The sequence below is a fragment of the Pieris rapae genome, chromosome 9 (genome assembly GCF_905147795.1).
Source record: "Pieris rapae chromosome 9, ilPieRapa1.1, whole genome shotgun sequence".
Taxonomy (NCBI): Eukaryota; Metazoa; Arthropoda; class Insecta; order Lepidoptera; family Pieridae; genus Pieris; species Pieris rapae.
In genome coordinates, this window is record NC_059517.1 from 7050980 (window position 1) to 7078952 (window position 27973).

The window sequence follows — 27973 nt, forward strand, 5'->3', positions numbered from 1 at the left end:
TTAATTAGTTTTCTTCCACTTTGGACATTTTGTCATTATACGTATCTAGCCTTTTCTTATATAGTTATAAAAAAATCATCGAGTTTTTTTTTCAGTGTAAAAGTCCATTGTCCGATTATGATAAATAGACTTGTATTTTAGCGGAATGTACGCGCAGGCGCCGAGCCAGGTTGGAGTGCATGTTCAGGGCTACTGCTACTTCTGCGAGACACCGTTTTGCATCTGCCTCAGGATATGTTACCGCAGGTATGAATAATTTAATTGCCTAGAACATACAAATTTATTTTAAATGAAATAAATTTGATTGTATTGACTATATTACATGAAATATTTATATACAAATATATTTTTTAATGAACTTAAATAAGTACAATTAATTTTACTAATACCTTTTATTATTGTCAGCTTATTTAATGTGTTTTAGGCACTAGGCGGTGCAATACAACCAGAACAGATTGCGGTATTAGCGAATCATCGCTGTGCGAGCGTACGAGCGGGTGTTGTACGCGTAGTACGTGCTTTACACGCTCGGGACCCGCGTACACTTGCCGCGGCGCTGCACAACCATTTCTACCTGCACCTTGCTAATCAGGTATGTTTTTCTACCAATAAGTTTTATAACTTATAACTATAACCTTTATATTTTTGATAAACAAAAATAATTTCCCTTATTGTCTAATAATAATTTAAAAGAAACATAAAACCATAAAACCTAATACTTTTAAAAACTATGTGGACGCTAACTAAACAAAAATATTGGTGATCTGCCTTATCCATTTTTGTGTAGTAGCTCGAATCTAGAGTTAGCTTTCTTAACGTTAACATTCCAGACAAGTTGGCGGTGGTGTGGAAAAACATTGTATTTTTCATATATTTGTCTTTTATCAATACGATGGCTCGTTTACGTAAAGCACACACACATATATCGTAGTCATACAAATATTTTACTTATAAAATGATAATTCCAAACCTAATACCCGTGTATAATATAACTGACTGGCTCATACCTTGAACAGATATCAATGTATGACGGGTCCTGGGAGCTGGCCGAAGCTTGCGTCGCTCTTCTTACGGGACACGACAAACCACTCGAGGACCAATTAGATGTAAGTTAAAGTAAAATTAATAACCAAAAACATATCTTGATAATTTTGAATCGTGTATTACGTCAACGCAACGCGAGTGGCAGTATGAACGTCCTTGGACGACGGTATCACTTAATATCAGGTGAGCCTTCTCCCGTTTGCCCCCTGTTCTATAAAAAAAAACTTGGAACTATTACTTAACCACATTAAGAAACTTCTTTGTAAATTTATTATTACTAAGGTAAAAGCCCCAACAGATGATCAGTGCATCATCACACCAAGTAAAATAAAAAAATCTGTGTTTACCATACAAGACGTTATGCGACAGAATTGCTATGTAAAATTCTAATATGTAACTATTATTCCTATTTTATTATTATTAACGACCTTTGATTTTGGTCAATATAGCCGCTATGTTGTTCTAAATGGTGTCGTTCGTAAACGGTTTTGACTGCACAAATTTTGCATTAAAATACACCAATTCTCCTGTTTTCTCAAAAGTTAAATGATATTTTTTTAGGAGGAAGTATGGAATGATCCGGATTCGTGTCGTATGTGTCCCCGAGCGCCACCTTTGCTTGCAGTGCTGCCCACTTGCCTAAATGATGTTCCTCTTGCTCACAATGTACTAGCCGTACTGCGCAGACTTGTTGATAAGGTATAATATTTTTTAGTTACTTTAAAAGTTGGACTTACATTTATCTTTTACTTACATTCTTTCCATTATTTTATTTACTGCGATTATTCGCATCGTACTTTACTGTAAAATATTGGTGAGCGATGTTTTTTTGCACAATGAGACAATGGTTAGAAAGTGTCGTTTGTAGTATCTCTCCCATAGCATTAACTATTCGACAGTTTTCATTACTTCATAAATAATCCTAGATTGTTTTTATAAAATCTAGTTATTCCGTTTAGTCCAAAGATGGCTACGGACCTCTGCTCAAAATTTTCAAATAAGAATTAATAATTGCTATATTACTTTTGAGTAATTAATTAATATGACGTGAAACTCAAAAACACGTGTGACATTAGAATATTTTAATATTTTCAGTCTTCAGTAAAGTCCCTACACGAAGTGGCACTCTGCGAAGTAGTTGTGCGATGTATAGCAGGAGTTGGAGACTCAGGGGGCGAAGGCCGGGACCTATTGCTGGAGGAATTAGGAGATCTGTTATCCCGTTTTGCTGTAAAGGTGCTTGCTGGAAACCACAGCACACAGGTATTATCTCTTGGTTATAATGTACCTTCGCAGCACATATTTTTTTGTCGCGTTATAATGATATACGTAATATTACCATTAGTTAATAAGGTGTAAATTTGTTCGACGTCCTGGTGGACTGAAAATAAATATACAGATGGTATTTGTATTATAGATAAAATTTCATTTAAGTTATCGTAGTATGAGATAGAAAAAAATGCCAGGGAACTTGAACTTGCTCGAATACATGTGTTTGTAGATAGGACTGACAGGAATGACTAATTTCTCTTCTGAATAAATGTTTGATATTTTAAATATGTGTGTGTTACAGCTGATCGTAGACATACATCACCTGTTGTGCTACATAGAGCGCGGTGGTGTGAGTGGTGACGCAGATGGCAACGGGGAGGGATGCGCACGCGCAGCTCGAGCCGCACAAGTGCAGCTCTACATTGGACAGCTTGATCATCTCGAAACACGACTACACCAGTTCCACGTGAGCGCGGCTGACAAGATAGCTGGATACTTTTCCAATGGTCAGTACTTTATTAATAAACAAATATATTTTAACAGAAATAAATGAATTAAACATAACAAAATAATTACATACTAAATACATTGAAAACAGAACAATACACATTTTAATAGCGTAGATAAATAGTAGCCTTAAAAACTATACAGATAAATTTAAATTTAATTAACTGTTTATTTATATGCTATACTATTGTCAACAAATGTCATATTGCAAAAAAACTTTAGGGTTGCTAGGATTTATATACAACTTACAATTATATGAATATAGATTAACGATTATAATTATATGTAAAAGTAAATTAATAAAATCATAGACAAAAGAACTGGTTTTTGTGTGCGTAGTGCTTTCGTCAGCTGTAGAGGGCCGAGGCAGCGAGCGCGGAGAGGTGATGTCTCGTCATGGAGCCGTTGTATCACGTGCCGTTGCGTTCTTGCTCTCGCGTTCGCCGCGTCACGAGCTTGTTGACGAGGAGAGGTTGCTGTTTCGCTTGCTGGACACACTGCTGGCTGGTATGTTTTACTTTTTTAATTTTCTTTTATAACCGGTCAGTAGGTATTATTTTGTTTTTATTCGAAATTTTAAATTCTTTATGTTTTACTTTTTTAATTTTATTGTATAACCGGTCAGTAGGTATTATTTTGTTTCCATTCGAAATTTTAAATTCTTTTTTTAAACATAATATGCATGTAGAATAGGTTTTAAAGTGAATGATCCAATTAAGTCATGCAGGTAATACAGATCGAAAAGTTTATTAGCAGTTTTTTTAAATAAAATTCTGGTCTGTCCGTGCAATATAATAAAATGCTGTCCTTTTTTTCGCTTCGTGAACTCCCCCTAATAGTAGATATTGTTACTCGTAGGTGTAAGTGGCAGTGGGTCAGGCCGCGGGCGTTGGCGTTGGGGCGGCGGTGCTGAATGGGCGGCTTTACTTGGCGAAGTGTTCTGGTGGGCGGCCAGCCCTGCATCAGCCGTACGTTCCCTACAGCCGCGCCTTCTACGCACCCTGTACTGTGCGCCGCCTAACGCCAGAGACTTGCTTGCACCCAAGGACCCATCTCATATGAGGAAGGTATGTCTACAAAACAATATTAAGCTTTTTTACTAAATAATCGTATTCTAGAGATCTTGAAAACAAATGAACAAATTTTATATATAAGACTGGCTTAATTGCTATAGGAATAACATAAGAAAATTCCTAAACCTATGTTTTTGCTTGGTTGACCGTTTCGAGTTTTGTTGTGTCTACCTGCATTTTTGTTACTGTATTTGTTTTGTGAATTTTTGTATAGGTACCTTCTGTGCGTTCTAGTAATAATTATTTAGTCTTGTAATGTTTTTTTCTCAGTAAGCGAATTTTTTAATTCATATGAGAAATAAAGTTATTCTAACCGTAAAATTATTAGTATTGTTTACTTTTGGAGTGCTAAAGTTACCTTTGAATTATATTTCCAGCTTTCGGTATACCTATTGACGATGATCCGTCACATCCACCTGGCAGCGGAGAGTGGAGAGGGCGGTGGGGAAACTGTAGAGTTAGCTATCACGGATTGGGCACGCGATTGGGCGGTGGGTTCGCAGGCCGATTTGCCAGAACGACCTTTGCCCGCGGAGGCCGAGCGTCTCTTACGTGCGGATGAACTACGCTGGGCCAAAACGTATTATGCTCACACGCAGGCGCAACAGATTGCCAAGTACGAATCATTTATTCATAATTCAAATTATGTGCTATGAATTCTTATACAGGGTGTCCCAAAAGTCGACGTCAAGACGAAACTTTCTCATAGGTAATGTCACACCAGTTATCAGAAAAATTAAAAAAAAAATAAGTCATGTATTTTTGAAGTTATGGATATTTTTTTGTTATTCCAGAAAATGCACACCAATCAAATGCAAGCAATCCTTATTAAATGCGCTAACTTCAAAAATACATGACTTATTTTTTTTTTAAATTTTTCTGATAACTGGTGTGGCATTACCTATGAGAAAGTTTCGTCTTGACGTCGACTTTTGGGACACCCTGTATAACTGTTTCTTTATTTTACATACATTAAACTAAGCGGAACCGTGTAGTTAATTAAATTTATTTATTTTTTATGTCTCCAATTTTATATTAAAATTTTCTAGTTAAAAAATGTTTTTTATTATAGGGCAGTGTTTAGCCGTTCGGCATTGGCGGCGCGTGTTTGCGAAACGGCGATGGCGGCGACACGGCGTGTTGTGGATGCGCAGAATGCTGAGCGTAAAGCTTTCCTTGACCACCTAAGGGACGCGCACGCCCGCCTCGCACGTGCACACACACGTTGGGCCCGTACGCTCGACGCGCATGCGCATGAAAGAGGTTCTTAAAATGTTTTAACTTTTTTAATTCAACAAACCAAATCAGGTATGCTATTAGAAACTAAAAAAGCAGGTTATGAATATAATTTAGGATAAAATTCAGACTCGAGACTACCACAGGTTAAAAATGTTTGGGATTTTAACAAATGGGAATCGCAGTTCGCGCTAGCTCTTGTTTTTAGAACACATCCTAAGTAGTAGGAAAAAATTGAAATATAATGTTTTTTGTCATTTATACATTTTTGTAACAAGTACTCTCTTTCTTCTCTTCTTCTTCTTCAAGTGCCTCTCCATTACTGGAGGTTGGCCGTCAGTTTTCTGAAACGCGTCTTGTCCTGCGCCAGATGCAGCAACTCTTCCGCATTTGCAATACCCGTCCACTCCCTGACGTTGCGAAGCCATGACTATACTCTTTGCTATGTAGCAACAATGTTGTTATGATAAAAACTTGCGATTAAATAGGTGTGTGGCACCGCTCCCGTGGATATCCCATGTCCTGGCAACTGGACAGCACTGAAGGACCTGCACGTGTTCGTCTACGCTTACGACGGGCGCACCTCCGCTTACCGCCAGACAAACTACAGCCTTTGCATAGGCATAAGACTGGTAAATTAACTCCTGAATCTATTTATAAAATATCAATTATTTAATTTTATTAAAATTGAGGCCAGAGAACTATTAATGTTGATAATTGCAACCCAGTGTACGCTAGTAACACCTAGCGTACGCTAGTAAAACCCGAGTATGAGATGCATACGCATATTTCGAATTTTACATGTGGGTACTTTTTGGACATAAATAGTATGTTAAATAATACACTAACCGCCTTATTAAACGTATGATACTAGCGTATTCCTAAAAACTAAACTATGTCCTATGCTATAAGTTCTTCAAGATCTTCTCTTCATATCTTATAGAAAACGCGCAGCATCCGCCACCACTACGCAGCGTGTTATCAGGCGGCGGGGGTGGAGCCCGAGGGGCGAGGCTTCAACGCGGAGAAGCAGTGCAACATATGTCTCGGGTGCTCCACGTGAGCGTGGCTGCTGAGACCGCCGGTGAACTGCTCCTCACAGACAGGGCTATACATTTTGTGCCAGATGTAACACCAGAAAATGCAGAGGGCATAGCTTGGCCGGCGTCTAGTGTCTATGCCGCTGCCACGAGACGGTGGTGCTTGCAGGAGCGAGCTGTTGAGGTAATTAACAAATTACAGGTACACATAACAAATTCTAATAAGTAGAATTTGTTATGTGTACCTTAGTTAATAAATACTTAATTTAATATTTCTTAATATATAATAACTAATATACGAAATCTATCAGACCCCATCAAATTTATGTCCAAAGAATCAGGACATTTCAATAACTATTAATACAAACCCCCTTGCCCTCTTCAATCTTCCCTAAAGATGTGTTCATTCACCAATAGACCGTTCTCCTTAACATGAAATAAGGCTTAAAAATGATTTTGAGGATTTTTAAATACCTACTAAAAGAATGATTAACCAAAATTACCCATCGTAACATAAAATCGTAATAAAAACATGAAAATTAATAAATGCATTTTTATAGGTGTTCGTTCGGCCGTCGCGAGCGCATCTGCTAGCGTTTGAAACACCAGCCGATCGAACTGCTTTCCTTTCTCATCTCGCTCGCACGCATCCACATATCAAGTAAGATTTTGTAAATAACATTTGTTTTTCAAGAGGTATTAAATAGTATCACTTAACATCAGGTGAGCCTCCTGCCCGTTTGCCCCCTGTTCTATATAAAAAAAAAGGTAAAGTACAGAGCAGTAGCCTAGTGGCTTCAGCGTGTGACTCTCATACCTGAGGTCGTAGGTTCGATCCCCGGCTGTGCACCAATGGACTTTATTTCTAAGTGCGCATTTACCATTTGCTCGAACGGTGAAATAAAACATCGTGAGGAAACCACTTTTTTGACTAGTCCCAATGTTTTTTACTGTGTTTTATGTTATAATTTTTAGACAGTTTTGGTGCTATTTGGTTATTAATGAGCTAAATATTGAGTAGCTTCTAGTAGGTCTTAATTAAATATTGTTTTATATGATTTAATACAGTTTACATTTGTTCGGTTCAAAAATTTACAAAGAATTGCATTCTCTTACTGAGAAAATTTTAGATATAAGATAGTTTATTTCATTTAACAAAAACATCTGTTTGTTAGACAATACCAATTTTTAATTTAATAAATCCTCTTATTACCTAAAATTTTACACAGGACGGAACCAGAGAGTTTAACAGAAGCAATGAATCAATGGCGAAATGGCCTCATCACAAACTGGGAGTACCTGATGATTCTAAACAGTCTTGCGGGTCGTTCATACAATGACCTGATGCAGTATCCCGTGATGCCTTTTGTCCTGGCCGACTATGCCTCTAAAATCCTTGACCTGACAGACCCTGCCTCCTTCAGAGACTTAAGCAAGCCTATGGCTGTCCAGAATAAGAATAGGGAGCAGCATTACATCAATACGTATAATGTAAGTATAACATATTAACAGCACAGTGTTGACTGGCCTGGTGGCTTCAACTTTCAACTCTCGACCCTGAGGTTCTATTTCCGGCTGTGCACCAATAGACTTTCTATGTGCGCATTTAATATTAGGTCGAATCGTCAAAGAAAACATCGTGAGAAAGCCGGCTTGCTATAGACAGACAACGATCATGAAACAGATCTACAAACAAAAGTTTGTAGCCCCACTGATTTAATATTTTTTTAATAACAATTAACAGGGATTTTCAATACTTTTCATAAACCATATAGAAAGAAAAAAACGTGACAAACCTTCGATTTTCCCGAGTATTTTCTTATTACTGACATTCAACCATACAATACTGGGAATAAACTTTCAGCCACTCTTTTTTATCGCCAAGTTTTTTTTTCATCTTCTGAATCTTGCTGATTGGTAACGTATTTCAAATTTCAAAATTTCAAAACGTTGGTACGTATACATGACATGTACACGTTGTGTAAAAAAAACGTTGTCACCGGCATGTTGTATATGTACGAAAATATACGCAACCACTGATTGGTCTATAAGAATAGAGACTTATGATATTCTTTTTTTTTAATCGAACTCAATCGCCATGGCTTGTAGTGGTTGGGTTATGTCGGTTGTAATTCCTTCTGTTTGACGATAACGACACCTCAGTGTTTGCGCGACCAGGATTGCAAAGCGTTTGGTATACAAGGGCGACGCAGGTGGGCGGCCTTCCTCCGACCTCCCAGGCCTGTCCGCTTCGTTCTCTTGGCGTATGACGGCCTCGCACAATCCTACTATTAAGTACCACTTATATTAATATACAATTCAGGACTTGAAAGCTGCTCGAAGGACAGGCTGCAGTCCACTACTGTCCCGTCAGCCGCATCACTACGCATCGCTGTACTCCAACTCAGGCGGTGTACTACACTATCTCGTGCGGGTACCACCTTTCACCGAGCAATTCCTTTCCTATCAGGGTGAGTCACATAAATATATAAGGCTATAATTAACTTAGACAACTAGCTTAGACACTTGATTTTCTATATAAATTAAATTTCGATGACTCGTTTCAACAAATGTAGTTAGCGCGAGACGTGATTACTAAAAATACAGAAGAAAAGTAAACTACTTAATTTAAAAAAAAAGGCAATGTATTTTTATCATTGTCCAGTTTAGTAGGCATTTTACGGTACTTAGTGGTATGAAAAATTACTATAAATTGTCTACAGATAACAACTTCGATATGCCAGACCGGACGTTCCACTCGCTTGCAACTACCTGGCGTCTAATTACTCACGACTCTCCCACCGATGTAAAAGAACTCATCCCAGAGCTGTACTATTTACCTGAATTGTTCTACAACAATGAAGGTACGTGAATAGCTAATTTGCAGCCAAATTTCCAAAAGACTTTTCAAATGTTTCAAAACATGATGAAGAGTATATTTACTTCTGTATGTGCTATATTTACTTTATAAAATAATAATAAATTAATACATGACATATAAGCAAATGTTAAGGGCCTGTTTCACAATGTATGGATAAAGTACCAAATAGCTATGCAATACATAAATTATTCGAAAGATAAAAGTTCCGATTAAGATACTTCGCGTTTCATGACGAATAGCGCTATCTGACAGTCGTGAAACACAACAATACTGTTTATCCTACCAATAAGTAATAAATAGCTTATTTGGAACTTATCCGGGCATTGTGAAACAGGCCCTAAGACTTAAATTCTCTACATTTTATCCTATACATAGTCCTTGTATTTTGTAAAATACAAATAAAAATCTTGACTCGTTGCTTATTTTACAATGTTGTGTGCATATATAACATTTAAACATTATTGATATTTAAACCTGTTTTATATAATATTATTACAATTATTTTTTGTATTTTTTCAATTAGGGCTAATAAAAACTAAACATTTAATGGCTCTTTGGCCATTGGACCTTTGGATTTTAAATGATGATCACGAAACTTTGTTTTGCATAAACGAAAGGTTATGAAAGGTATACTTATTTTGTAGGTTTGGAATTGGGAGTGCGTCAATGCGGCTTACGTGTAGATAGCGTAGAACTTCCACGATGGGCGGCTGACGCGCGTTTCTTCACGTTGGCACACCGCCAAGCCCTTGAAGCACCACATGTAGCCGAAGGTCTTCCACATTGGATCGATCTCGTCTTCGGCTATAAGCAAACCGGCCAAAACGCCGTCGATGCCATCAATGTCTTTCCAGCATGTGTCAGTATCTTGTCTCTTATAATTTGTTCAAATAAAATTCACCAAAATTATATTAAATTTTGGCTCTCGCATGAGTTTTATAAACATAAAAACGCAAAAAATGTCTCTTTAAAATTTTTATAAAAAAAATCTTAGACGCTTGTACGATTTTTTGATAAAAATATTAGACTGATGTAGTTTTCAGTTACGTTCAATACTTGATTATATAAAGCACTCGCGCACAACGACAGAAAATTCCATATTATTACATTCTTATGCTATGAAAGAAATACTATATGAATGTAATGTAAATGAGTGGTTGCATCTGGCAATACTTTCCGGGCGTAACTCCGCCGATTTAGGTAATCTCTACGCTTATAAAACTAGGAGAGCCTCAATGAGCAAAATTTTGCTGCCTTGACTCGTACAATCTACGTTACATGCTTCAACTACATGTAAGTTAGACTACGTAGAACGTAGCTATGTAGTTTAAATGGTTGTGTTCCGATATACAGACGTATTACGGATTTGACCCAACTGCACTAGAAGACGAAGTGGATCGCACAGCGGCTGAAGCGATGGTGCGTACATACGGACAGGCACCCCGTCAATTGCTGCGAGCGCCACATCCGCATAGGGCGCCGGATCTTGCAAATCACGCGCAGGTAAGAGTTCTGAATAAAGCCCATATTACAATTTCCATCTGTCGAACACTGTCATACCAAACTTTATAAGTCTATCTAATATCTTAGATAAAAGTTTAAAACATAACTACTTAAGAACAGATCTATCACGTCAATTGGTTTAAATATATTTCACACAATAAACAGATCAATTACAAATTAATTTTATTATATAATTCAGTCGTTTACAACTCTATTAAAATACATACACTGATTTGATAGTTTACCATAAATTTGTAAACGTCTCCCTTACCATTAACCTAAAAACGTTTTCCCACATTTCACTGCTAACTCGTAATATCTTAAACTCTTATACAAAGTACAAAATAATTATATTTATAAAATAAAAATAAATAAAATAAAATAGCCTTTATTGCTGAACTTATTTTTACAGTAATTTTTCTTACAAATACGTTTATAACTTTTAACAGTTTCTTTTCTTTTCATAAATCAGGTATCGGTAAACGGTCGTTTCTACATTTCAGCTTGTCTTTCGACATAGGCCTCCTCTAAAGATTTCCACTCTGTTCTATTTTTCGCTATGCGCGTCCATATTGGGCCCGCCACTTTTTTGATGTCGTCCTCCCATCTTCTAGTCTGTCTGCCTCTGTTTCTTTTACTATCTCGTGGTTGCCATTCAGTTATTATTCTCGTCCATTTCTCCTTCTTCTCTCTTATCATATGCCCAGCCCACCTCCACTTTAAGCACCTGTATGTTGTGTATGCATTCTTAAATTTTGTTTTGTTTTTGATACATTTTAGTTTAACTCGGTCTTTTCTTTTAATTCCTATTGTGCTTCTCTCCATTCCATTCTGACAAACTTTTATTTTCCTTGCTTGTTCTTCTGTCAATGCCCATGTTTGGCACCCATATAGTAAGCATGGTAAGATACACATATTGTATATTCTCCTCTTGTTCCTCATAGACATATCCTGGTTCTTCATGACTTCACTGAGTGACCAATATCTCTTCCAAGTATTAGTTATTCTTCTTTCTATTTCTTTTTGCATACATTCCTCAGTAGATATTAACTGTCCCAAATACACATACTCCTTTACATACTCTATTTCTTCATCATTTACTGTTATGGACTCTGTTTGTGAGGAGTTAGACATTACTTTTGTTTTCGTTAAGTTCATTGACAGGCCTGCCTTCTCACTTTCTTCCGCTAACTGTTGCAACATTTCCTTTAGGGTTTTCGGGTTTTCCGAAAATAAGATTAGGTCGTCTGCAAAGCGTAGGTGACTCAGATTTTCGCCATTTATATTTAGTCCTTTATTCGTCCAATCCAGATTTCTGAATATCATTTCCAGAACTGCTGCAAATATTTTTGGTGAAATTGGGTCTCCCTGGCGTACACCTCTCTCAACCGGAAATTCTTCGCCTATAGATTCTAATTTTACTTGTGTGGTGCTTTTTGTGTATACGTTTTTCAGTATCCGTATGTATTTTGCATGTACGCCTTGATCTTTTAGTGCGTCCCAGATAAATCTATGTTCAAGTGTGTCGAATGCTTTGTTGAAATCCACGAACCCTATGTAGTAAATTTTGTTATATTCTTTAAATTTCTGGAGTATTTGTCTAAGGGCGTGTATGTGGTCTATTGTTGAAAAATGTCTACGGAATCCAGCTTGTTCTTTGGGTTGATTTTCTTCAAGTGTGTTTGTGATTCTAGATAATATTATTTTTGAAAACACTTTGTAAATATTGGACATTAAACTGATTGGTCTGTAATTTGCTATATCTCCTTTGTCACCTTTTTTATGTAGTAGTATAATTGTAGATTTTGTCCAATCCTCTGGAATGTTTTCCGTATTGATAATTTCATTAAATATATCTGTAAGTCTTGGAGCGATTACTGGTAACGTTGCTTTTAGAAGTTCGTTTGTAACAAGATCAGATCCAGGGGCTTTATCGAGTTTTTGTGTATTTATTGCTTTTATGGTTTCTTCCTTCATTATTTCCGGTATATATTCTTCATTAGTTATTTCGTCGTTTTCTTTTATAGTGTCTTTCTCTTTTTGACTTCGGTATAAGTTTCGGTAGAATTCTGTAGCGATTTTTAATATTTCGAGTCTTTTACCTGTACTATTACCATCTTTCTTTCTCATACTTGGTATCCAGTCCTTTTTGTAGTTTAACTCCTTCAATGCCTTTTTTATTCCTCCTGTCTTTTCTATGTAACTTTTCATTGTATTAGATCTTTTAGTTTTTCTTTCTTTCCTAAGTTGTTCACTGATCTTTTTGCTTACTTCTGTTACTCTTTGGCGGTTTCCTTTAATTTCCTTTTGTCGTAAAAGTTCTTTTCGTTCTTGTAATAATTGTTTGATTGTAAGTGAGACTTCTTTCTTGATACTTTTGTTTGTTTTTCTGGTTACTGTTTTTAGTTGATTTAGTAATAGGTTGTACTTTTCTTGTATCGATGGATATTCTTTCTTCTCTAATTCCGCGGCATCTAGAGATGTTTGAAGATTATTAAGTAATAGTTTAGGGTCACCTGAGTATTGTACCGCTAATTGTTTATTTTGAAATCGTCTTGTTTTCTTGAACATTCCTGACATCGCAACTCGAACCATCCTATGGTCTGTGTGGAAGTTTAAATTGTTTATGATCGAAATGTTCTTGAAGGCTTTTCTATTATTAGACATAATAAAATCGATTTCATTCTTATATTGTCCATTGGGTGAGATCCATGTCCATTTTTTTGATGGTTTCCTTTTATAAAAACTGTTTAGAATACTTAATCTGTTTTCCAGTGCAAAGTTTACTAGTCTTGTTCCGTTTTTGCTTCTATTTCCATACCCATAGTTTCCTATGGTATTTTCTTCCCCACTATTTTGAATCCCAATTTGTCCATTAAAGTCTCCCATCACGATGACGTTTTTGTGTGCGTTATCAATAGCGTTTTGGAGATTTTCATAGAATTCCTCAATTGTTTTTACGTCCTCTTTTTTATCAGATTCAGTTGGTGAATATGCCTGTATAATAGACCATCTCTCTTCTTTATCTCCGTTCACGGGCAGTTTTATATTAAGGATTGCAATACGTTCCGAGAATCCACTAAGTTCTTCTATGTTGTTGACTAGATTTACTTTCACCATGAATCCAACTCCATACAGCCCGGGCGTCTCCCCTTTATAATGTAGTACGTATTTGCCATGGTTTTCTATACCTTCTCCAAATCTGCGCATTTCGCTAATACCTATAATATCCCACTTTAACTCTTCTATTGCCAGCTCTAGTTCTTGGAGTTTTTCAGGTGTTCTAAGAGATCGACAGTTAATAGTTGCTATGTGGATGTCATTTACTTTGTTTTTCATGTTAGTGTTATTTTTTTCCTTTAGAGGGTCGTGGTCATTTTTCCCCACGATGACCAGTCGGCTTGGGGAAGTATTTTGTTTTGTTATTTTATGTTGGTTCATGTTGTTGTTCAATTATATTTATTAATCACTAAATAATGTATACGTAGAAATTAATAATATTATCATAGTTAATACTAAGTAGATTAACATATCTAAAATAATAAACGCGATCTACTTCACAGCAGGCCTCATCATCAGTATACGCAGGGGTGCGTGGTGTTCGTTGGGGACGGTACTGTGGGTCACCAGGCGCGCCTCCCGCGAGACAAGTTCTACGAAGAACGTACGCGTCTGCGCACGCCTTATTGCCGCTACCACACGCGCGGGCTGTAGTTGTCTCGCTCGAACGGACTGCTCTTATGCCAGTACACGGTACTTATTTTTTTACAAAATAGTAGTAGTACAATTATTTAAATGAGTTTATGTTTTTTTATAATGCTTTTTGACACATCTAATATTACGTTAAGAAAAGGTAGATTTTTAGCATTTTACTGTAAAAGAATTTTTAATATTAGATATGGTATTGTCTTTTATTTACATAACTTTTACACATTTAAAGAAAAACACTTTTTTACGGATTATAGTTATGTATTATTGTATTTAAACTTATAATTATTTGTACATAATTTTAAATTTAAACCGACGTTTCGCGTGCTTTACAGCGTGCGTGGTCACGTGGTTTAAATACAATAATACATAACTATAATCCGTAAAAAAGTGCTTTTTTTTAAATATTAGATATGTTTATCCTGTTTGCTGAAAAGCTTTTAAAACGTCAAGGAGTCCATAACAGTGGTGACATCAAATGGACAGATAATACATGGCCTCACTTCATAAAGCCGTGTTTATAACCAGACATAAACCACAGACAATGTTAAATATTTCTTTCTAGATGAACCATTAGCGACGGGATCAGGAGCAGCTAACAATAAAAACAGCTCTTCGAACAGTCCCAATTTAGGCCTGAACGTGGGATTGGTATCTTGGGGCCACGGTGACGGTGCAGTACGACTGCGTCGGCGCAGAGACCTACCTCCAGATATCTTGTTCCATACACCGCCTACTGAACAGGTATGTTTTTAAAGATTTATTGTTTTACTATTTACTAAAAAAGATTTATTGATGTGAAACATAGCCGCACGTAAAACCGATTTCTGCCGTGGCGACGCATGCCGTGGCGACGCGTCGCCGCGCTATTTGATGGTATTATTATTACAAAATAATATAATAATATATCACAAGGATTACAAAATAATATAATAATATATAGGAGCGCGACAAATGCATGCAAAAGTAGTTACATATTATATACCTATATACAGTCTATATGCAGTAGTAAATTTCTTATTAAAAATATTTTTTTTTTATTCAATAAATAGTTATTGTTATCTGGAAAAAAATCGTAATATTTTATTTTATCATTATTTAGTTCCTATCACAGTCTGTTCTTTTCTGCATATTACTTTTCCAAAATAATGTCGATGTTTCACATCTGCCAGGCGTCCCGTGACGGCTCACATTTTTTATTTACTATTTTTTTTTAATTCTTTCTGTACAATGAGCATCTTGCAGTTACATTACTGCGTCCGTTGCTTTGATAATTTTAAATGCGCTATTGAGATTGAAACCAAGCATTCAATTGTGAATTTATGTTAATGGAAATTATTCTAAGGTTTAAATCATTCACTACATTTCAGATAACTACAGTATGCACGTGGCAGGAAGGCAGATGGGGCTGTGCATTGGGCCTCAGCGGTGGGGCTGTAGTAGTGATACGCGCAGAGTGTTGTGGTGGTGTGCTTCGAGCTCGTACGAGGCAATTGCACGCGCATGCCGCACCTATTACACATATTGACGCGCAACCGGCGGTCACGCTGCTTGTCACATCCAGTGAAGACGGACTTATTGTGCTTTGGGACTTGCATGAGTACGTAATTTACTCTGCATTGAACTTTTTTGATTCGATGATATAATATTGAAGATTTTAGTATAGACGAGTTTAGATCAAATGTTTCAAGCAATTATGGCGTTCATACAATCATTAGTTCCTTAAGTCATGAATCAGTTTTCAATTGTACTTTTGTGTATTTTTAATAAATGCGCATAAGTTGTTTTTTTATATTTGCAAACCAACATAGCTACTATAAAAAGTCAAATAGCAACCTACCCCAGGTTTGCAAATTTATCATGAACATTCCTCCTATGTTGTGTATGTATTCCTCATATGTACAGCAATAATAAACTATTCGTTATATTAAAAATATGTTTTAGGTTAACATACATCCGAACTCTTCCAAATCGTGACATGTTGCAAGTTAGCCTAGTAGCGATCAGCCCCACATTAAGTGACGTGGCGAGCGTACACGCGCCCGCTTCCAGTGACGTACGCGCTCGTAGAGATGAGTACGCCGATAATGAAGGAATGGAATACGAACACGACGCTACATACAAGTATAAGTCCCTGATTAGAGTACATACAGTTAACGGACGATTTGTTGGTGAGGAAATTATCTAAGTACTTCTATAATCATTATTTTTGTATGAGCTAATATTAAAGCTTTTGCTTTTTTATTAATATATTTTTTACTTTTAACTACTTTACATTATGCAAATTAGGCCAGAATACAAAGTAAAAATTACTATCATCTTACTTGCTTCATTTAGGGTGCGTACGTGCAGCGATAAAAGCTTTCTATGATAATATTATGTATCTATATTATGTAATCTATATTGAGACTAGGCAGGATTTTATTTTCTTAGAAAAGTCTCAATGGCGTATTTAAAATTAACCATTGTGTATATACAGGTAGCGTCAAAGTGGCGGAGACTGTTAAGTGCGTGCGTTACTCGGCGTGCGCGGAGGGCACCAGCGTGAACTGCATAGCAGTGGGGCTTCGGTCGGGGGCCATCCGCCTGTACTCGTCGTGGGAACTACGTCCTCTTGCGCATATTCCGCCGCCGCAGCCCTCGCCTCAGCCCCACCCACACACGGAACATCTTGACAGGGATACGCTTAGGTACAAAAAAGTGAAAAAAGTCTTAGTTTAAATTCATAAAAGAACTTTCAAATTTTCAAGTGTGGAAAGTAGTGTGTTCTACAAAAAAACAGTCAGTATTAGAACTGTGTTAATACTCATAAGATATTTGAGCGAAATTTCGGGTAAAATTATTTATAAAAAAATTACCTTTTTTTATTTTATTAATTGAAAAAGGTTTGCTCCTCAACTCTGTGACAAAATAAAGTTATTTTCAGCATATCCTTCAGCCATGATAACGAAATCTTGTTCGCGAGCTATGCAGATGGCGGCGTTGTAGCGTGGGAAAGCGTGGATCACGCTGCAAAACCCGCGCCCGTACGTATACTACCTGCGCATGCGCTACTCTAAACAGGAAAGCAGCGAAAAACCTACATCCCCATAAAGGCATAGATTTATAATGTTGTATTATAATAATGTCTAAAAAATGGAAATGGAACTCGAATATTCTCCTAATTTTAAGTTTCTGTTTTCTATAACACACATAACAGACTGAATTTTAGAATTCAAAATATGATATTTATTAGAAAAGCTTCTGTAAAGCTAAAAAGGCAGGTGATATTTTCATATCAAAAGAAAGTAGAATAAAAAAAATATTACAATTATGAAATGGAATATTTTGAAATTATTATTATAACAGTGTCTTAAAATTGTAAATTCTTGCCTTTTATGTTAAGCAATAAGCATACTGTCTTCCTACAAAGTGGAGATTCAAAATCTTCACTACTCGCTATAGTTGTTTAAGATAAATCTTGTAAATGTGTATATAGATATGTTTTTATTAAGTTGAGTGATCAGAGGCATAATGTATTTTTAATAATTGTTTAGGGACTTAATTATTTTCACATAAATATATTATGACAAACACTATTTTATTACTCTATTGGCCATTACGGTATTTTAATTTTACATTCCAATACAAAAAATTTAATGCTCAATAAGGACTGGTTAGTTTTTAATTGAAAAATCTCCCATGTCATTAAAAAATATTTTATTCTTGATTTTATAAGTAAGATAATGTAAACTATCATATCGAATTATATTGCTCTCAATCTTAAGTTAAGTATAATTATATTATCTGTCATACTTAAAAGACTACATGGAATGTGTTATATATATTAAAGAGAAATGCTATTTAGATAATATTATAATTGGTTCCTTGTTGATTATTGTTAAGTTTATAATAAATACTTAATAATTACTTGTGTTTATTACTTCATCTTAGGATATCCCAATGTCCACACATAAGTGTTGCCATAATATGTAAAGTAAAAATCTAGAGCATACTATGCTCTGGATTTTCTATGCTCAGCATAGAAAACACCATGTTATTATTGTAGTAGGGTCCGTTCAAGTATTACATAGTAAGAACTATAGGTTTTTTTTGATTTTCTTATTTGGTAATTACGTCAACAGTAAATTTTTTTACACATATTAACACGACATGCATTTTCGAAGATTCCTACAAAAGATTAATATGTTTATCTACTATTCTTTGTGAGAGCGTTACTCCCTTTTACTGACAAGAGGAAGAGGTGGCGAAAAATTGCAGTAAATCTGCTTACACAATACTTGGACGATTAAAATTTTTACATAAAGATTATTTGAAAATTTGGTGGTTCTCGGCGTCACGTCTGTCTCATTTATACACGTACTTTCTTACTGGCAGAAATATGAATTTAAAAATAGCAAAGCGAACAAGCTAATCAGGAGCCAGGGCCTGAGGTATCGCTCTTGCAGAGGCGTCGCGTAACAATACAAGCAAATTTAAAAAATATGGATTATATAAACTATATTTTTTTAATAATTTATGATACTACATAATTATATAATACCTAAGCTTAACAAGCAGACCTACTTTCGCATCAAATAAAAAAAAACGTCGCAATGCGTAAGGAGGTCTCTGATCGCAACCATTTTACGTCGTCATTTAATTAACTTTTTACGTGCTACATACTTAATGTTTAATAGCTAGTTTTCCATTCTTATTTTTACTTGTAGTCCAGTCATTATATACACTTGGAAAAGAAAATGAATTATATTGCTTTAGTTTTTGTTTTTAGTTCGTGTGTGCTTACAAATATAGTCTTTGAGTCCCCGTTTAGGAACTATGTAATGTCTGTGGACTGTCTAATCTGTCTATCTAAAAGATTTACTCTTATCTGTGAATTTCTGTGAATAGTGCGATAAGCGTGTTTTATTTATTAAAACAATTGTGGCCTTATTTTCCAATAAATATAGTTTACAACTACGAGCGAAAGCAGATCAAAGCTTGAAAAGATTGCGACTGTACATTATGGGGTCTAAAAAACATAAAAAGGAGTCTAAAAAAAAGAAGCATAGGAGTAGGTCCCGATCGCCATTGGAGGGCGAGGAGCGTGAACGTAAACGCCACAGAAAACACAAAGACCGCAAAAAGGATCGTTCTCCCGATGGTTAGTTGAAACACTTTTTACAAATTTAGCAATACGCTGCTTTCCAAGAATGATGTTTATGGTACTACTTTAAAAAACAAGGCCTTGAATATGTACACAATTCAAACATGATTGCTGGAGACAGCGTTTTTCCAAGTTAACAAAATAATGGCAAACTTTGCTCATTTTCAGAGTGGTGGCATTCGAGATGAGAGTACATCCCGAGTGCATCTTCATTAAGGTAGGTACAGTAGCCAGGCTGATAAAAAAGTTTAAAACTGGATTTGTGTTTATTAGATGAATTGAGAAGATCAATTCTCATGAAAACTGGAACAATTACAATGTATTTTATGTTAAGAACCTCTGCCATCCTTTCTGTTGCCTATTTTAGATAGACTTTTATATTATATCATTACATTTAGAATGTAAACTTTGCAAATTTTGACTATTGTAGATATGATAAGCTGACATGCCTCCAATTACATATAATATGTCTTGTTTACCCATCGGAATACTTGAAGTTTCTTTTTCTTTATGACAGCTATAATAACATATTGTGAACTGGAAATTTATTAAATTGTTAATATTTATATAGTAAACATTTTACTTCTAGGGAAAAACACAATTTAGTTCATTAATGTAACAGTAAAAGGATTTAATTGTATTTCAAATTTGTTTGTGGCTTAATGAAGAAAAAACTTTTGGGCAAGGCCAAGTCATACGATTTATCAAACAACTGTTTCTATGATCTATATTTTTGAAATATGGATACAAAATTGTGTCCTGGCTCTATATAAATATTATATTAATTTGTTGTAGTGGAGGAAGTCCCGGTTGACTCACATTTACAACCAAAAGAGGTTCCAAGATCAAAAAGTCGCAGTAGCAGTGTTGAAGCTGTCAAGTCCTATGATGATAAACCAAGGTATTGATAGGATTTCCCTTTCCTACATTTTATGTAATTAGTTGGTCATTTAACGGCCGGTTCACACATGTCTCCGTTTTACTGTTCCGTTTTATCGTGTACGTTTTTTTTTCGTCGATGGCGTATGTAGTTGTATGAGCGACTTCACACATGGCACAGTATTCTGTATACAGTAAAAAATATCGTTCCGTAAAAAAATTACATTCCGTTTTGTCATCGAATACTGGACGACGGAACAGTAAAAATATACGGCAGATACTTTTCCTCCAACGAGTATCTTGCTTTTTTAAATCCTTTTCCAATAGTTTAAAAAGTTCATCAAAAGTGGACATTGACATACGAAAGTAATTGAAAAATTTCGATTCATCACCTCGTAATTGACTCAACTCAAGTAAACTGTAAGCACCCTCTCTAGATCTTTGGGCCATAAGTGGATGCTGCCAATAACGTCGAATCTTCCTTCTCCGACGATAGTACCAATACAACACGACAGCGTCCATCCTTGTAGAATAGAGGCGGTATACTGCGAGTTTTCTGTTCACACATGGCATCCAGTAATGAGGGATCCGTTGAACGTTATACGGTGTCTATGTGTGAACAGACCATACATTTATGACGTATCCGTTAAAAACGTACCAGTAAAACGGACTCCCATGTGTGAACGGGCCGTAAGTTTACTTGCTTAATTATTGTAGCTGGAAGCAATGAAAAAAATTATAGTAACTTTTTATTTTTATTCCAGCCTAATTCACTATATTGCTAAATGTTCAGAAGCAATTAAGATTTTTATTGTCTTTAATTAAACATGATCACAATTTTCAATAAAACATAATAATAAATACAGTGTTTACTGAATTTCAGTGAGAAAAAGCGCAAACTGGAGAAGTCTAAATCACCCGTTGCCCCACCTGCTTCCGCTCAGGAGAGCCTCTCCATTGAAGACACAAATAAGTTGAGAGCTAAGTTGGGCCTGAAACCTCTTGAAGTTGCTGAAAAACCAGGTTAATAAGTGCACTGTTTTGTTATTTTTTTATAGAATTGGGAATATCTTCTAAATTCTATGTTGTATGTAAATATTATCATCAAATCCATTCCATACATATGAGTTTATGATGTTAGGTATATTAGACTTGGGTTAATTTTTATAGTACTTAATTATGTAGTTAAAAGCATTTTCATTATAAGCATTTACTAAGTCTAGAAAAGGTCTGATTATTATTTACATATAGTAAGGGCACATGTACATAATTATAATGTTAACTTTAACAGCGGACGATGGAATGTTAAAAGATGATTTGGGTGAATTCTATCATAAGCCTGCACCTAACATATCACAACAGAAAAAGTCCGACAAAATACGCGAAAAACTTGAAGAACGCAAAGAAAAAAGGAAATTGGAGACAAAGTAAGAGACATTACAATTACTTTTAATTTCTTATATGCCTTAAACAAAATAACTGAGTACTATTGTACAGTTTCATTAGTGGTCACAAAATTAAATGTTTTTGTTGGAGGAAAAAATTTAGACCTTCCCTAAAGCTAATGAAGGGTATAAGATGTCTGTAATATCTTTCTTTAGATTAAAAACAAATCTCATTGCGGACGTTTCTGACGATGAAGATGCGTTGGCATGGATCAACAAGTCACGACAAATGGATAAACAGAAGAAAGAGGCGGAAAAGCGGGTGAGTAGCTAACAGTATTAAAACAAAGAACATGATATTTTTTCACATGGGGTAGGTTTATCAATTAGTATCTATAATGATGTAAAAATTTCTTAAATGTTCGACATATATTTTTCCAATATTTAATTCTCTAAAAAGCTTGTCATAGAAAACAACTATTTCTATTCTTTTACTAGAACTAGTTTACAGCGTATTGATATTTCTGGCTTTGTAAGATTACATTTGAAATATTTTGGTGGTATGTCAGGCTGCGATGCTGGATGAGATGGATCAGGTGTTCGGTGTAGGCGCACTGGTAGCGGAGCAGCAGCTGGAAGAACGACAAAACACCTATACCGACCGTCATTTACGGGGACTTCGTGTCGCACACGATATAGAACAGGTTATAAATATTTTTTGTATAAAATTATACTTCATTCATAATAATTTATATTTAAAAAAAAAATATTATTTGATCTTCACATATTGTAAATGTAAATTTAGAAGCATATAATGTATATTTCTTTTTTTTGACGTTCATAAGTGTACATTATGTTACCTATATGAATAAATGATTTTTGAAATATAATAAACTGAATAATAAAATAAATAAATACGGTTAAATAAAATCCAGTTAACCAGATGTATTCTTTAAATTGATACTTTGAGCTATTTGTGTGAAACAAAAATTGCCAAATATTAATTAATGGAAATTATTAATTATTGTAAATATCTAATATTATTGTAATAATAATGTCCTCAACTGGAAACAATAGGTAATTCTATATATCAGTGAAATAAAATGATAATATTTTAGCTGCCTGAGGAGCGCGAGACCATCCTGACTTTGGCGGACAAGGACGTGCTGGCCGAAGACAACGAGGACGTACTCGTCAATGTCAACGTACTGGACGATGAGCGTTACAAAAAGGTACTAAACAACACTTTGTAATAGAAGATAGAATATACTTGTAGCATTCGGTTTGATATGAAAATCAAATGTGTGTAATTAAATGGCTTTTGCTGCTATTACTTCATCACAACAGACAGATGAACACTTATCTTAATAAAATTTGCCATATGTATAAATGGGTACTGTACATATGGATAAATGTACATGCTATTGTTAAGACAGATCATCAGTCGACCAAACATTGAAACCGTTTTTAGAAAAACAGTGTAAAATAATCTGTAAAAAAGTATGTTTATAATGTAAAATTAAAAACTTGAGACTTAGGGCCTGTTTCACAATGTATGGATAAAGTACCAAATAGCTGCAACACAAATTATTCTAAAGATGAAAGTTCCGAATAAGATACTTCGCGTTCATAACGAATAGCGCTATCTGTCAGTCGTGAAACGCAAATATACTGTTTATCCCACCAATAAGTAAAAAATAGTTTATTTGAAACTTATAATTGAAAATTAATCCATTAAATTACTTTAGAACATCGAAGAGCGTCGCAAGGCCGCGGCAGGATACCAAGCGTATGACGAGGAGAGCGAATTGGCTGCGGCGTTGGGTTACAATAAGCCGATGTTGTCCAAGTATGACGAAACAATTAATCCTGAACATAAGGCGCGGTCTGCCGGATTCCACCTTGGAGACGAGGCCGCACTCGAAGCTGGCCGGTACCGGGAAATGATGGTCAGTATCTGGGACCATTAATGAGTAAAAGCTGAGCTAAAATTATCAGTAGACTGAGAATTATATTTTTAATAGTGAGCAAGAACGTCTTTGGTACAAGTTTGAGATAATTTTATTATTTATTTTAATTAATTATATTATTGATTTATAGTGGTAATGTATGTATATATTACAGAGGGCGGAACGCCTGGCAGGAGGACCCGATAAGCGCCTGGAGTCACTTCAGCTGCCAGCTCTGCGTATCGCTTCTGACTACATGGATGAAGCTGAGATCAGTACCAAGTTTAAGAAGTTCAAAAAGAAGGTTAGTGTTTTTTACTACTTTTATTAAATATATATATTTGAATAATTCTAACTTTAAGATGTTATAACTACAAATTATTAATTTCTCAATGCCAAGATATATATGGTCACAGTATATATTTAATACAGTATTACAGTCAAAATCGTTTACCACGAAATCGTTTTAGAACAACATACTAGTTATTTTTACTAAGATCAAAGGTCCCGGCTGAATTCTATTGTATTAGGTTCTTACCAGTAACCGATTCTGTTTGAGTCTGACCGATCACGTTCGTACATGAAATAAAAATACTATCCCATTTTTTTATATTATTTATAATCTAATGAATATTTCAGGGCAAGATCCGTAAAAAGCCGAAGCATGAACCAATTGACGTGGATGACTATGAGGCGGGCAACGCGCCGCTCGAAACTGACGATACAGGTGATTTTACGTATAATAAATGATTAATTAATCAACCTTATTTAAAAATAATTCATGGAATTTTCAAGGCCCTATCTGTAAATTTTTCACCTAATAAAATATAATTAAAAACTTTATAAGTATGGTACACATTTAATTATCTGTATTTATTCATCTTATTTTTACTGGCTGGTAAATGTGATTTAAGATATACTTAATACAGCCAACATTACTAATGTTCATTTTTCATGATCAGAAAACTATCTTATGGTGAATTCATTGTGTATTGTTGCCTGTTCTAGATGTAAAGGTGGAGACACTTGAACCTGTGATGGATGAGGAGGAGGTGGAAGTGGACGGTGAACTGCAGAGCGCCGTGGCACGGGCTAGGAGACTCAGGCTAGCAGAGAGACAGGAACCTGTCTTGCCCAAGGTATAACCATTTATCTTACTATATCAATATAGTGATTTTTTTGTTTTTATTTTATTATGTCCATACTTATATAATTAAGTCTCCTCATATTTAGTATTAGCTACTACATGCGCCTGCGGTATGTTCTTATAACATGTTTTACGAATACATTATAAAATTAAATACATAATACATATATATATGTGTATCAATTATTATATTAAAATATATACAAATATTATAATGCATGCCTACCTTATCCAACATTCTTTTTATCTGCTAGTGCTTCCTTGATCGTTCTTGACGCTCCCATATTCATATAGCTAAAAAGGTATAAACATAACTAGGGTACATATTCCTAAATGTAATTTTAACTCAAATCCCCGTTCAAGATACTAAACATTGATTTCAGGTGGAAGAAATACTAGAGAATGTTAAGAAAGAAGAGTCTGAAGACGAAGATGCCGAAGGCGGTAGTCGTATGGTGTTAGACTCCACGGCTGAGTTCTGCCGAACTCTTGGAGATATACCCACATATGGACTTGCCGGAAACCGGGACTCTACTACTGAAATAATGGTCAGTCTATGTTATATGTCATGTATATTAATTGTTATTATGTCTTAAGAAATATCATCAGTGGGACCTAATCGGGGACTAATCTGTTTTTATTGTCAAAAGAAATTTTATTAATCGAGGATCTTTGACAACCTGAGACAAGTCTTTGTTTTTAATTATTATTATTATTTATTAGTTAAGATGTTATGTGGAACATGGTGTAGTGGTTGCAGCTCCTTACAAATGTTATGTAAAACAAAAAAAAACTTTTTTTTCTTTGGCGACTAAGAAGAGTGGAGGAGAGTTCTTCTCTTCCGTTCTGCGCCCTTCTTTTGTGAACTGGCAGTAAATGTAAAATTAGAAGCTTTTAATATTTCTTTTTTTTGACGTTGATACTGTATTGTGTTACCTGTATGAATAAATAAATATTGACTTTGATGACTTTTGTTATGAAAGCCTTTTTCTGTGATATTATCATAGACTTTAAATCTCTACCTCACTGTAAGAATTTTAATTTTACTTTGATAGGGTATTATTATTATAAGTAGTACGGTGACTGAATAACGTTACTTACTGTAATTTTTTTTTTATAATTATAGAATTTTAAGTACACATTAAAACATTTGTTATATTTTTTTTCAACCTAGTTAAGCACATTAATCATATTATCTTACGATTTTTTTTTCACAGTAAACACAGCATTACAAATGTTATTTAATTAACAAGAAAGGAATTTAAAATTGAAATTCACTAATCTTAATATGTGATTTTTATAGGACTTCGAGCAAGAAGAACTCGAGACGGAAGCAGAATTGGAGGGTGGTTCTGGCGCATGGAGCCGTGTGGAATTAGGAAGCGAGGCGCCAGCGGAATTAGTAGCGGGTTCCTCGGTGGGATTGGGGGCGGAACCAGCGTTGGGCACGGGCGTAGCGGGAGCGTTGCAGGTGGCTCTGAGTAAGGGATACCTGGAGAGGGCAGGTGCTGCCCCAGCGCCGCGATCCCGCCTCAATCATTTGTTGCAGGCCCATCACTACTCTATAGAGGATAAGACATATGGGTAATTTATTCATCTATCGAATATTTTATGTTGGATGGTATAGTACGGACGCGGAGCACGAAGAATTTCGTACAATGACCTTTGGGCCTACTGCCAGTGGTTAAAAACATTTTTTTTATAAGTACGAATATTAAAAACGGTAGGTTTGATTTTTATTTAGACTAAACGGCTTGATGGATTTATAAAAAGGAAAAGTTATGATTGCGACTAAGATTTGGTAAAAAAAAACAGAAATACTCTTAAAAAAAAACATTTAATTTTAGTCAGAGGCATCTATTTCTGATGAACTATCAGATGTTTCGCCAGATACGTTACTACTTATATACTATACTATAACATATATACTACTTATAACAAAACACATGTCTTTATGGTTATGACTAAAAGGTTTACAATCTCTGAATACGGCGGTCACTGCATCTGTGTGAGCGCAACGGCGATATGTTTATGCGCGAGCGACAAAGACATAAGATGAGGGGTCATTCTACGAAATTCTTCGTGCTCCGCGTCCGTACTATATTATAAATTTTATAAATATATATATATAGATTAACATCATTCAACGAAATGAATTTATTGTCATATTATGAAAGGTTTTAATAACCTCTTAATGGCTTACAGAGAGGATGACAAGTACAGTAGACGTGAGCGCGGTCATCACGGCGGTGGTGCCCCCAGCGAATTTAGGGAGAAAAACAATTTCCGGCCCAACATCAAGTTGGAGTACGTCGATGACGATGGCCACGCCCTTTGCCCTAAAGAGGCGTTTCGGTACCTCTCGCATAAGTTCCACGGCAAAGGGCCTGGAAAGAACAAACAGGAGAAGCGCATCAAGAAGGCCGTACAGGAGGGGGTCAGTAGATTTTTTTTTTACTTTTACATTAACTTCTGAAGATCATATTTTTCAAATTATTTCTAATAAATTTTCACTTTACGGTTTCTATGTACTCTCCCCTTATATTATTATTTGCGATATAATCTATTCTTTTACATTTATTTATTTCCCTCTCAATATATTATTTTATTTATGAATCACCTTAACTACGAAGTATCGCCTTTACACACTCGAGTTTATGAAATATATATATATATAATATAATATGCATAAATCGCTAAGCACAGTTTATCTTATAATTTAATGTAATAAAGTACTAAATTATTAAAATATAATTTCTCTAAATTTTTATCAGCTTATGAAGAAGATGAGCTCAACAGACACGCCACTGGGTACGTTGCACATGCTGCAGCAAAAGCAGAAAGAGACTCACTCGCCATACATCGTTCTTAGCGGCGCCAAGAGGGACAAAAACTAATGCGTCGACAAAAACTAATGCGTCGTCAAAAAATTTAATTCTCATGTAGAAAAAAAATATTTATCCAAAAATAAAATTAATTATTAATGTTGATAATGCATAAACCAATTCCCAATAGAAAAGCTTATTCCAGTCTTTAAGTTACGAAAACATCATTAAAATGGATAAGTAATTTAACCTCTCTGTATATTAAGAATATATTCAATAAAAAAATACGAAAAAGACTTGTTTTTTTATTATTTTATTATTAAAGGTCTGTTTCACAATGTATGGATAAAGTACCAAATAGCTATGCAAGACAAATAA

General features: G+C 35.2%; 2 protein-coding genes across 7 annotated transcripts in view; both read left to right on the plus strand.

The window, feature by feature from the left end:
- LOC111003661 (lysosomal-trafficking regulator) overlaps positions 1–17506 on the plus strand; it is a 49759-nt gene extending 32253 nt beyond the window's left edge. For 5 of the 6 annotated variants that reach the window (XM_022274289.2, XM_022274288.2, XM_022274290.2 and 2 more), the window contains 24 exons: positions 142–246; positions 425–592; positions 1017–1106; positions 1606–1743; positions 2140–2307; positions 2618–2822; positions 3163–3330; positions 3682–3890; positions 4274–4512; positions 4969–5159; positions 5621–5764; positions 6076–6356; positions 6733–6833; positions 7402–7663; positions 8496–8643; positions 8896–9036; positions 9698–9912; positions 10407–10556; positions 14120–14309; positions 14830–15008; positions 15635–15864; positions 16209–16435; positions 16744–16954; positions 17191–17506. In XM_022274289.2, coding sequence (XP_022129981.2) covers positions 142–246; positions 425–592; positions 1017–1106; positions 1606–1743; positions 2140–2307; positions 2618–2822; positions 3163–3330; positions 3682–3890; positions 4274–4512; positions 4969–5159; positions 5621–5764; positions 6076–6356; positions 6733–6833; positions 7402–7663; positions 8496–8643; positions 8896–9036; positions 9698–9912; positions 10407–10556; positions 14120–14309; positions 14830–15008; positions 15635–15864; positions 16209–16435; positions 16744–16954; positions 17191–17323 — 4293 coding nt within the window. In that variant the 3' untranslated portion in view covers positions 17324–17506. The remainder of the gene's footprint in view (positions 1–141; positions 247–424; positions 593–1016; positions 1107–1605; positions 1744–2139; positions 2308–2617; positions 2823–3162; positions 3331–3681; positions 3891–4273; positions 4513–4968; positions 5160–5620; positions 5765–6075; positions 6357–6732; positions 6834–7401; positions 7664–8495; positions 8644–8895; positions 9037–9697; positions 9913–10406; positions 10557–14119; positions 14310–14829; positions 15009–15634; positions 15865–16208; positions 16436–16743; positions 16955–17190) is intronic. The other variant, XM_045629468.1, reaches the window with a different exon arrangement.
- A 1662-nt stretch (positions 17507–19168) lies between these two features.
- LOC111003676 (U4/U6.U5 tri-snRNP-associated protein 1) lies at positions 19169–27875 on the plus strand. Its single transcript, XM_045629471.1, has 15 exons — positions 19169–19407; positions 20206–20311; positions 21173–21312; positions 21581–21716; positions 21891–21996; positions 22244–22378; positions 22793–22906; positions 23423–23623; positions 23799–23927; positions 24263–24350; positions 24632–24762; positions 25154–25318; positions 26074–26354; positions 26976–27207; positions 27545–27875. Exons 1-15 carry the CDS (start codon positions 19269–19271, stop codon positions 27665–27667), a joined length of 2226 nt encoding a protein of 741 aa, XP_045485427.1. The 5' UTR covers positions 19169–19268; the 3' UTR covers positions 27668–27875.
- Positions 27876–27973: the final 98 nt, after the last annotated feature.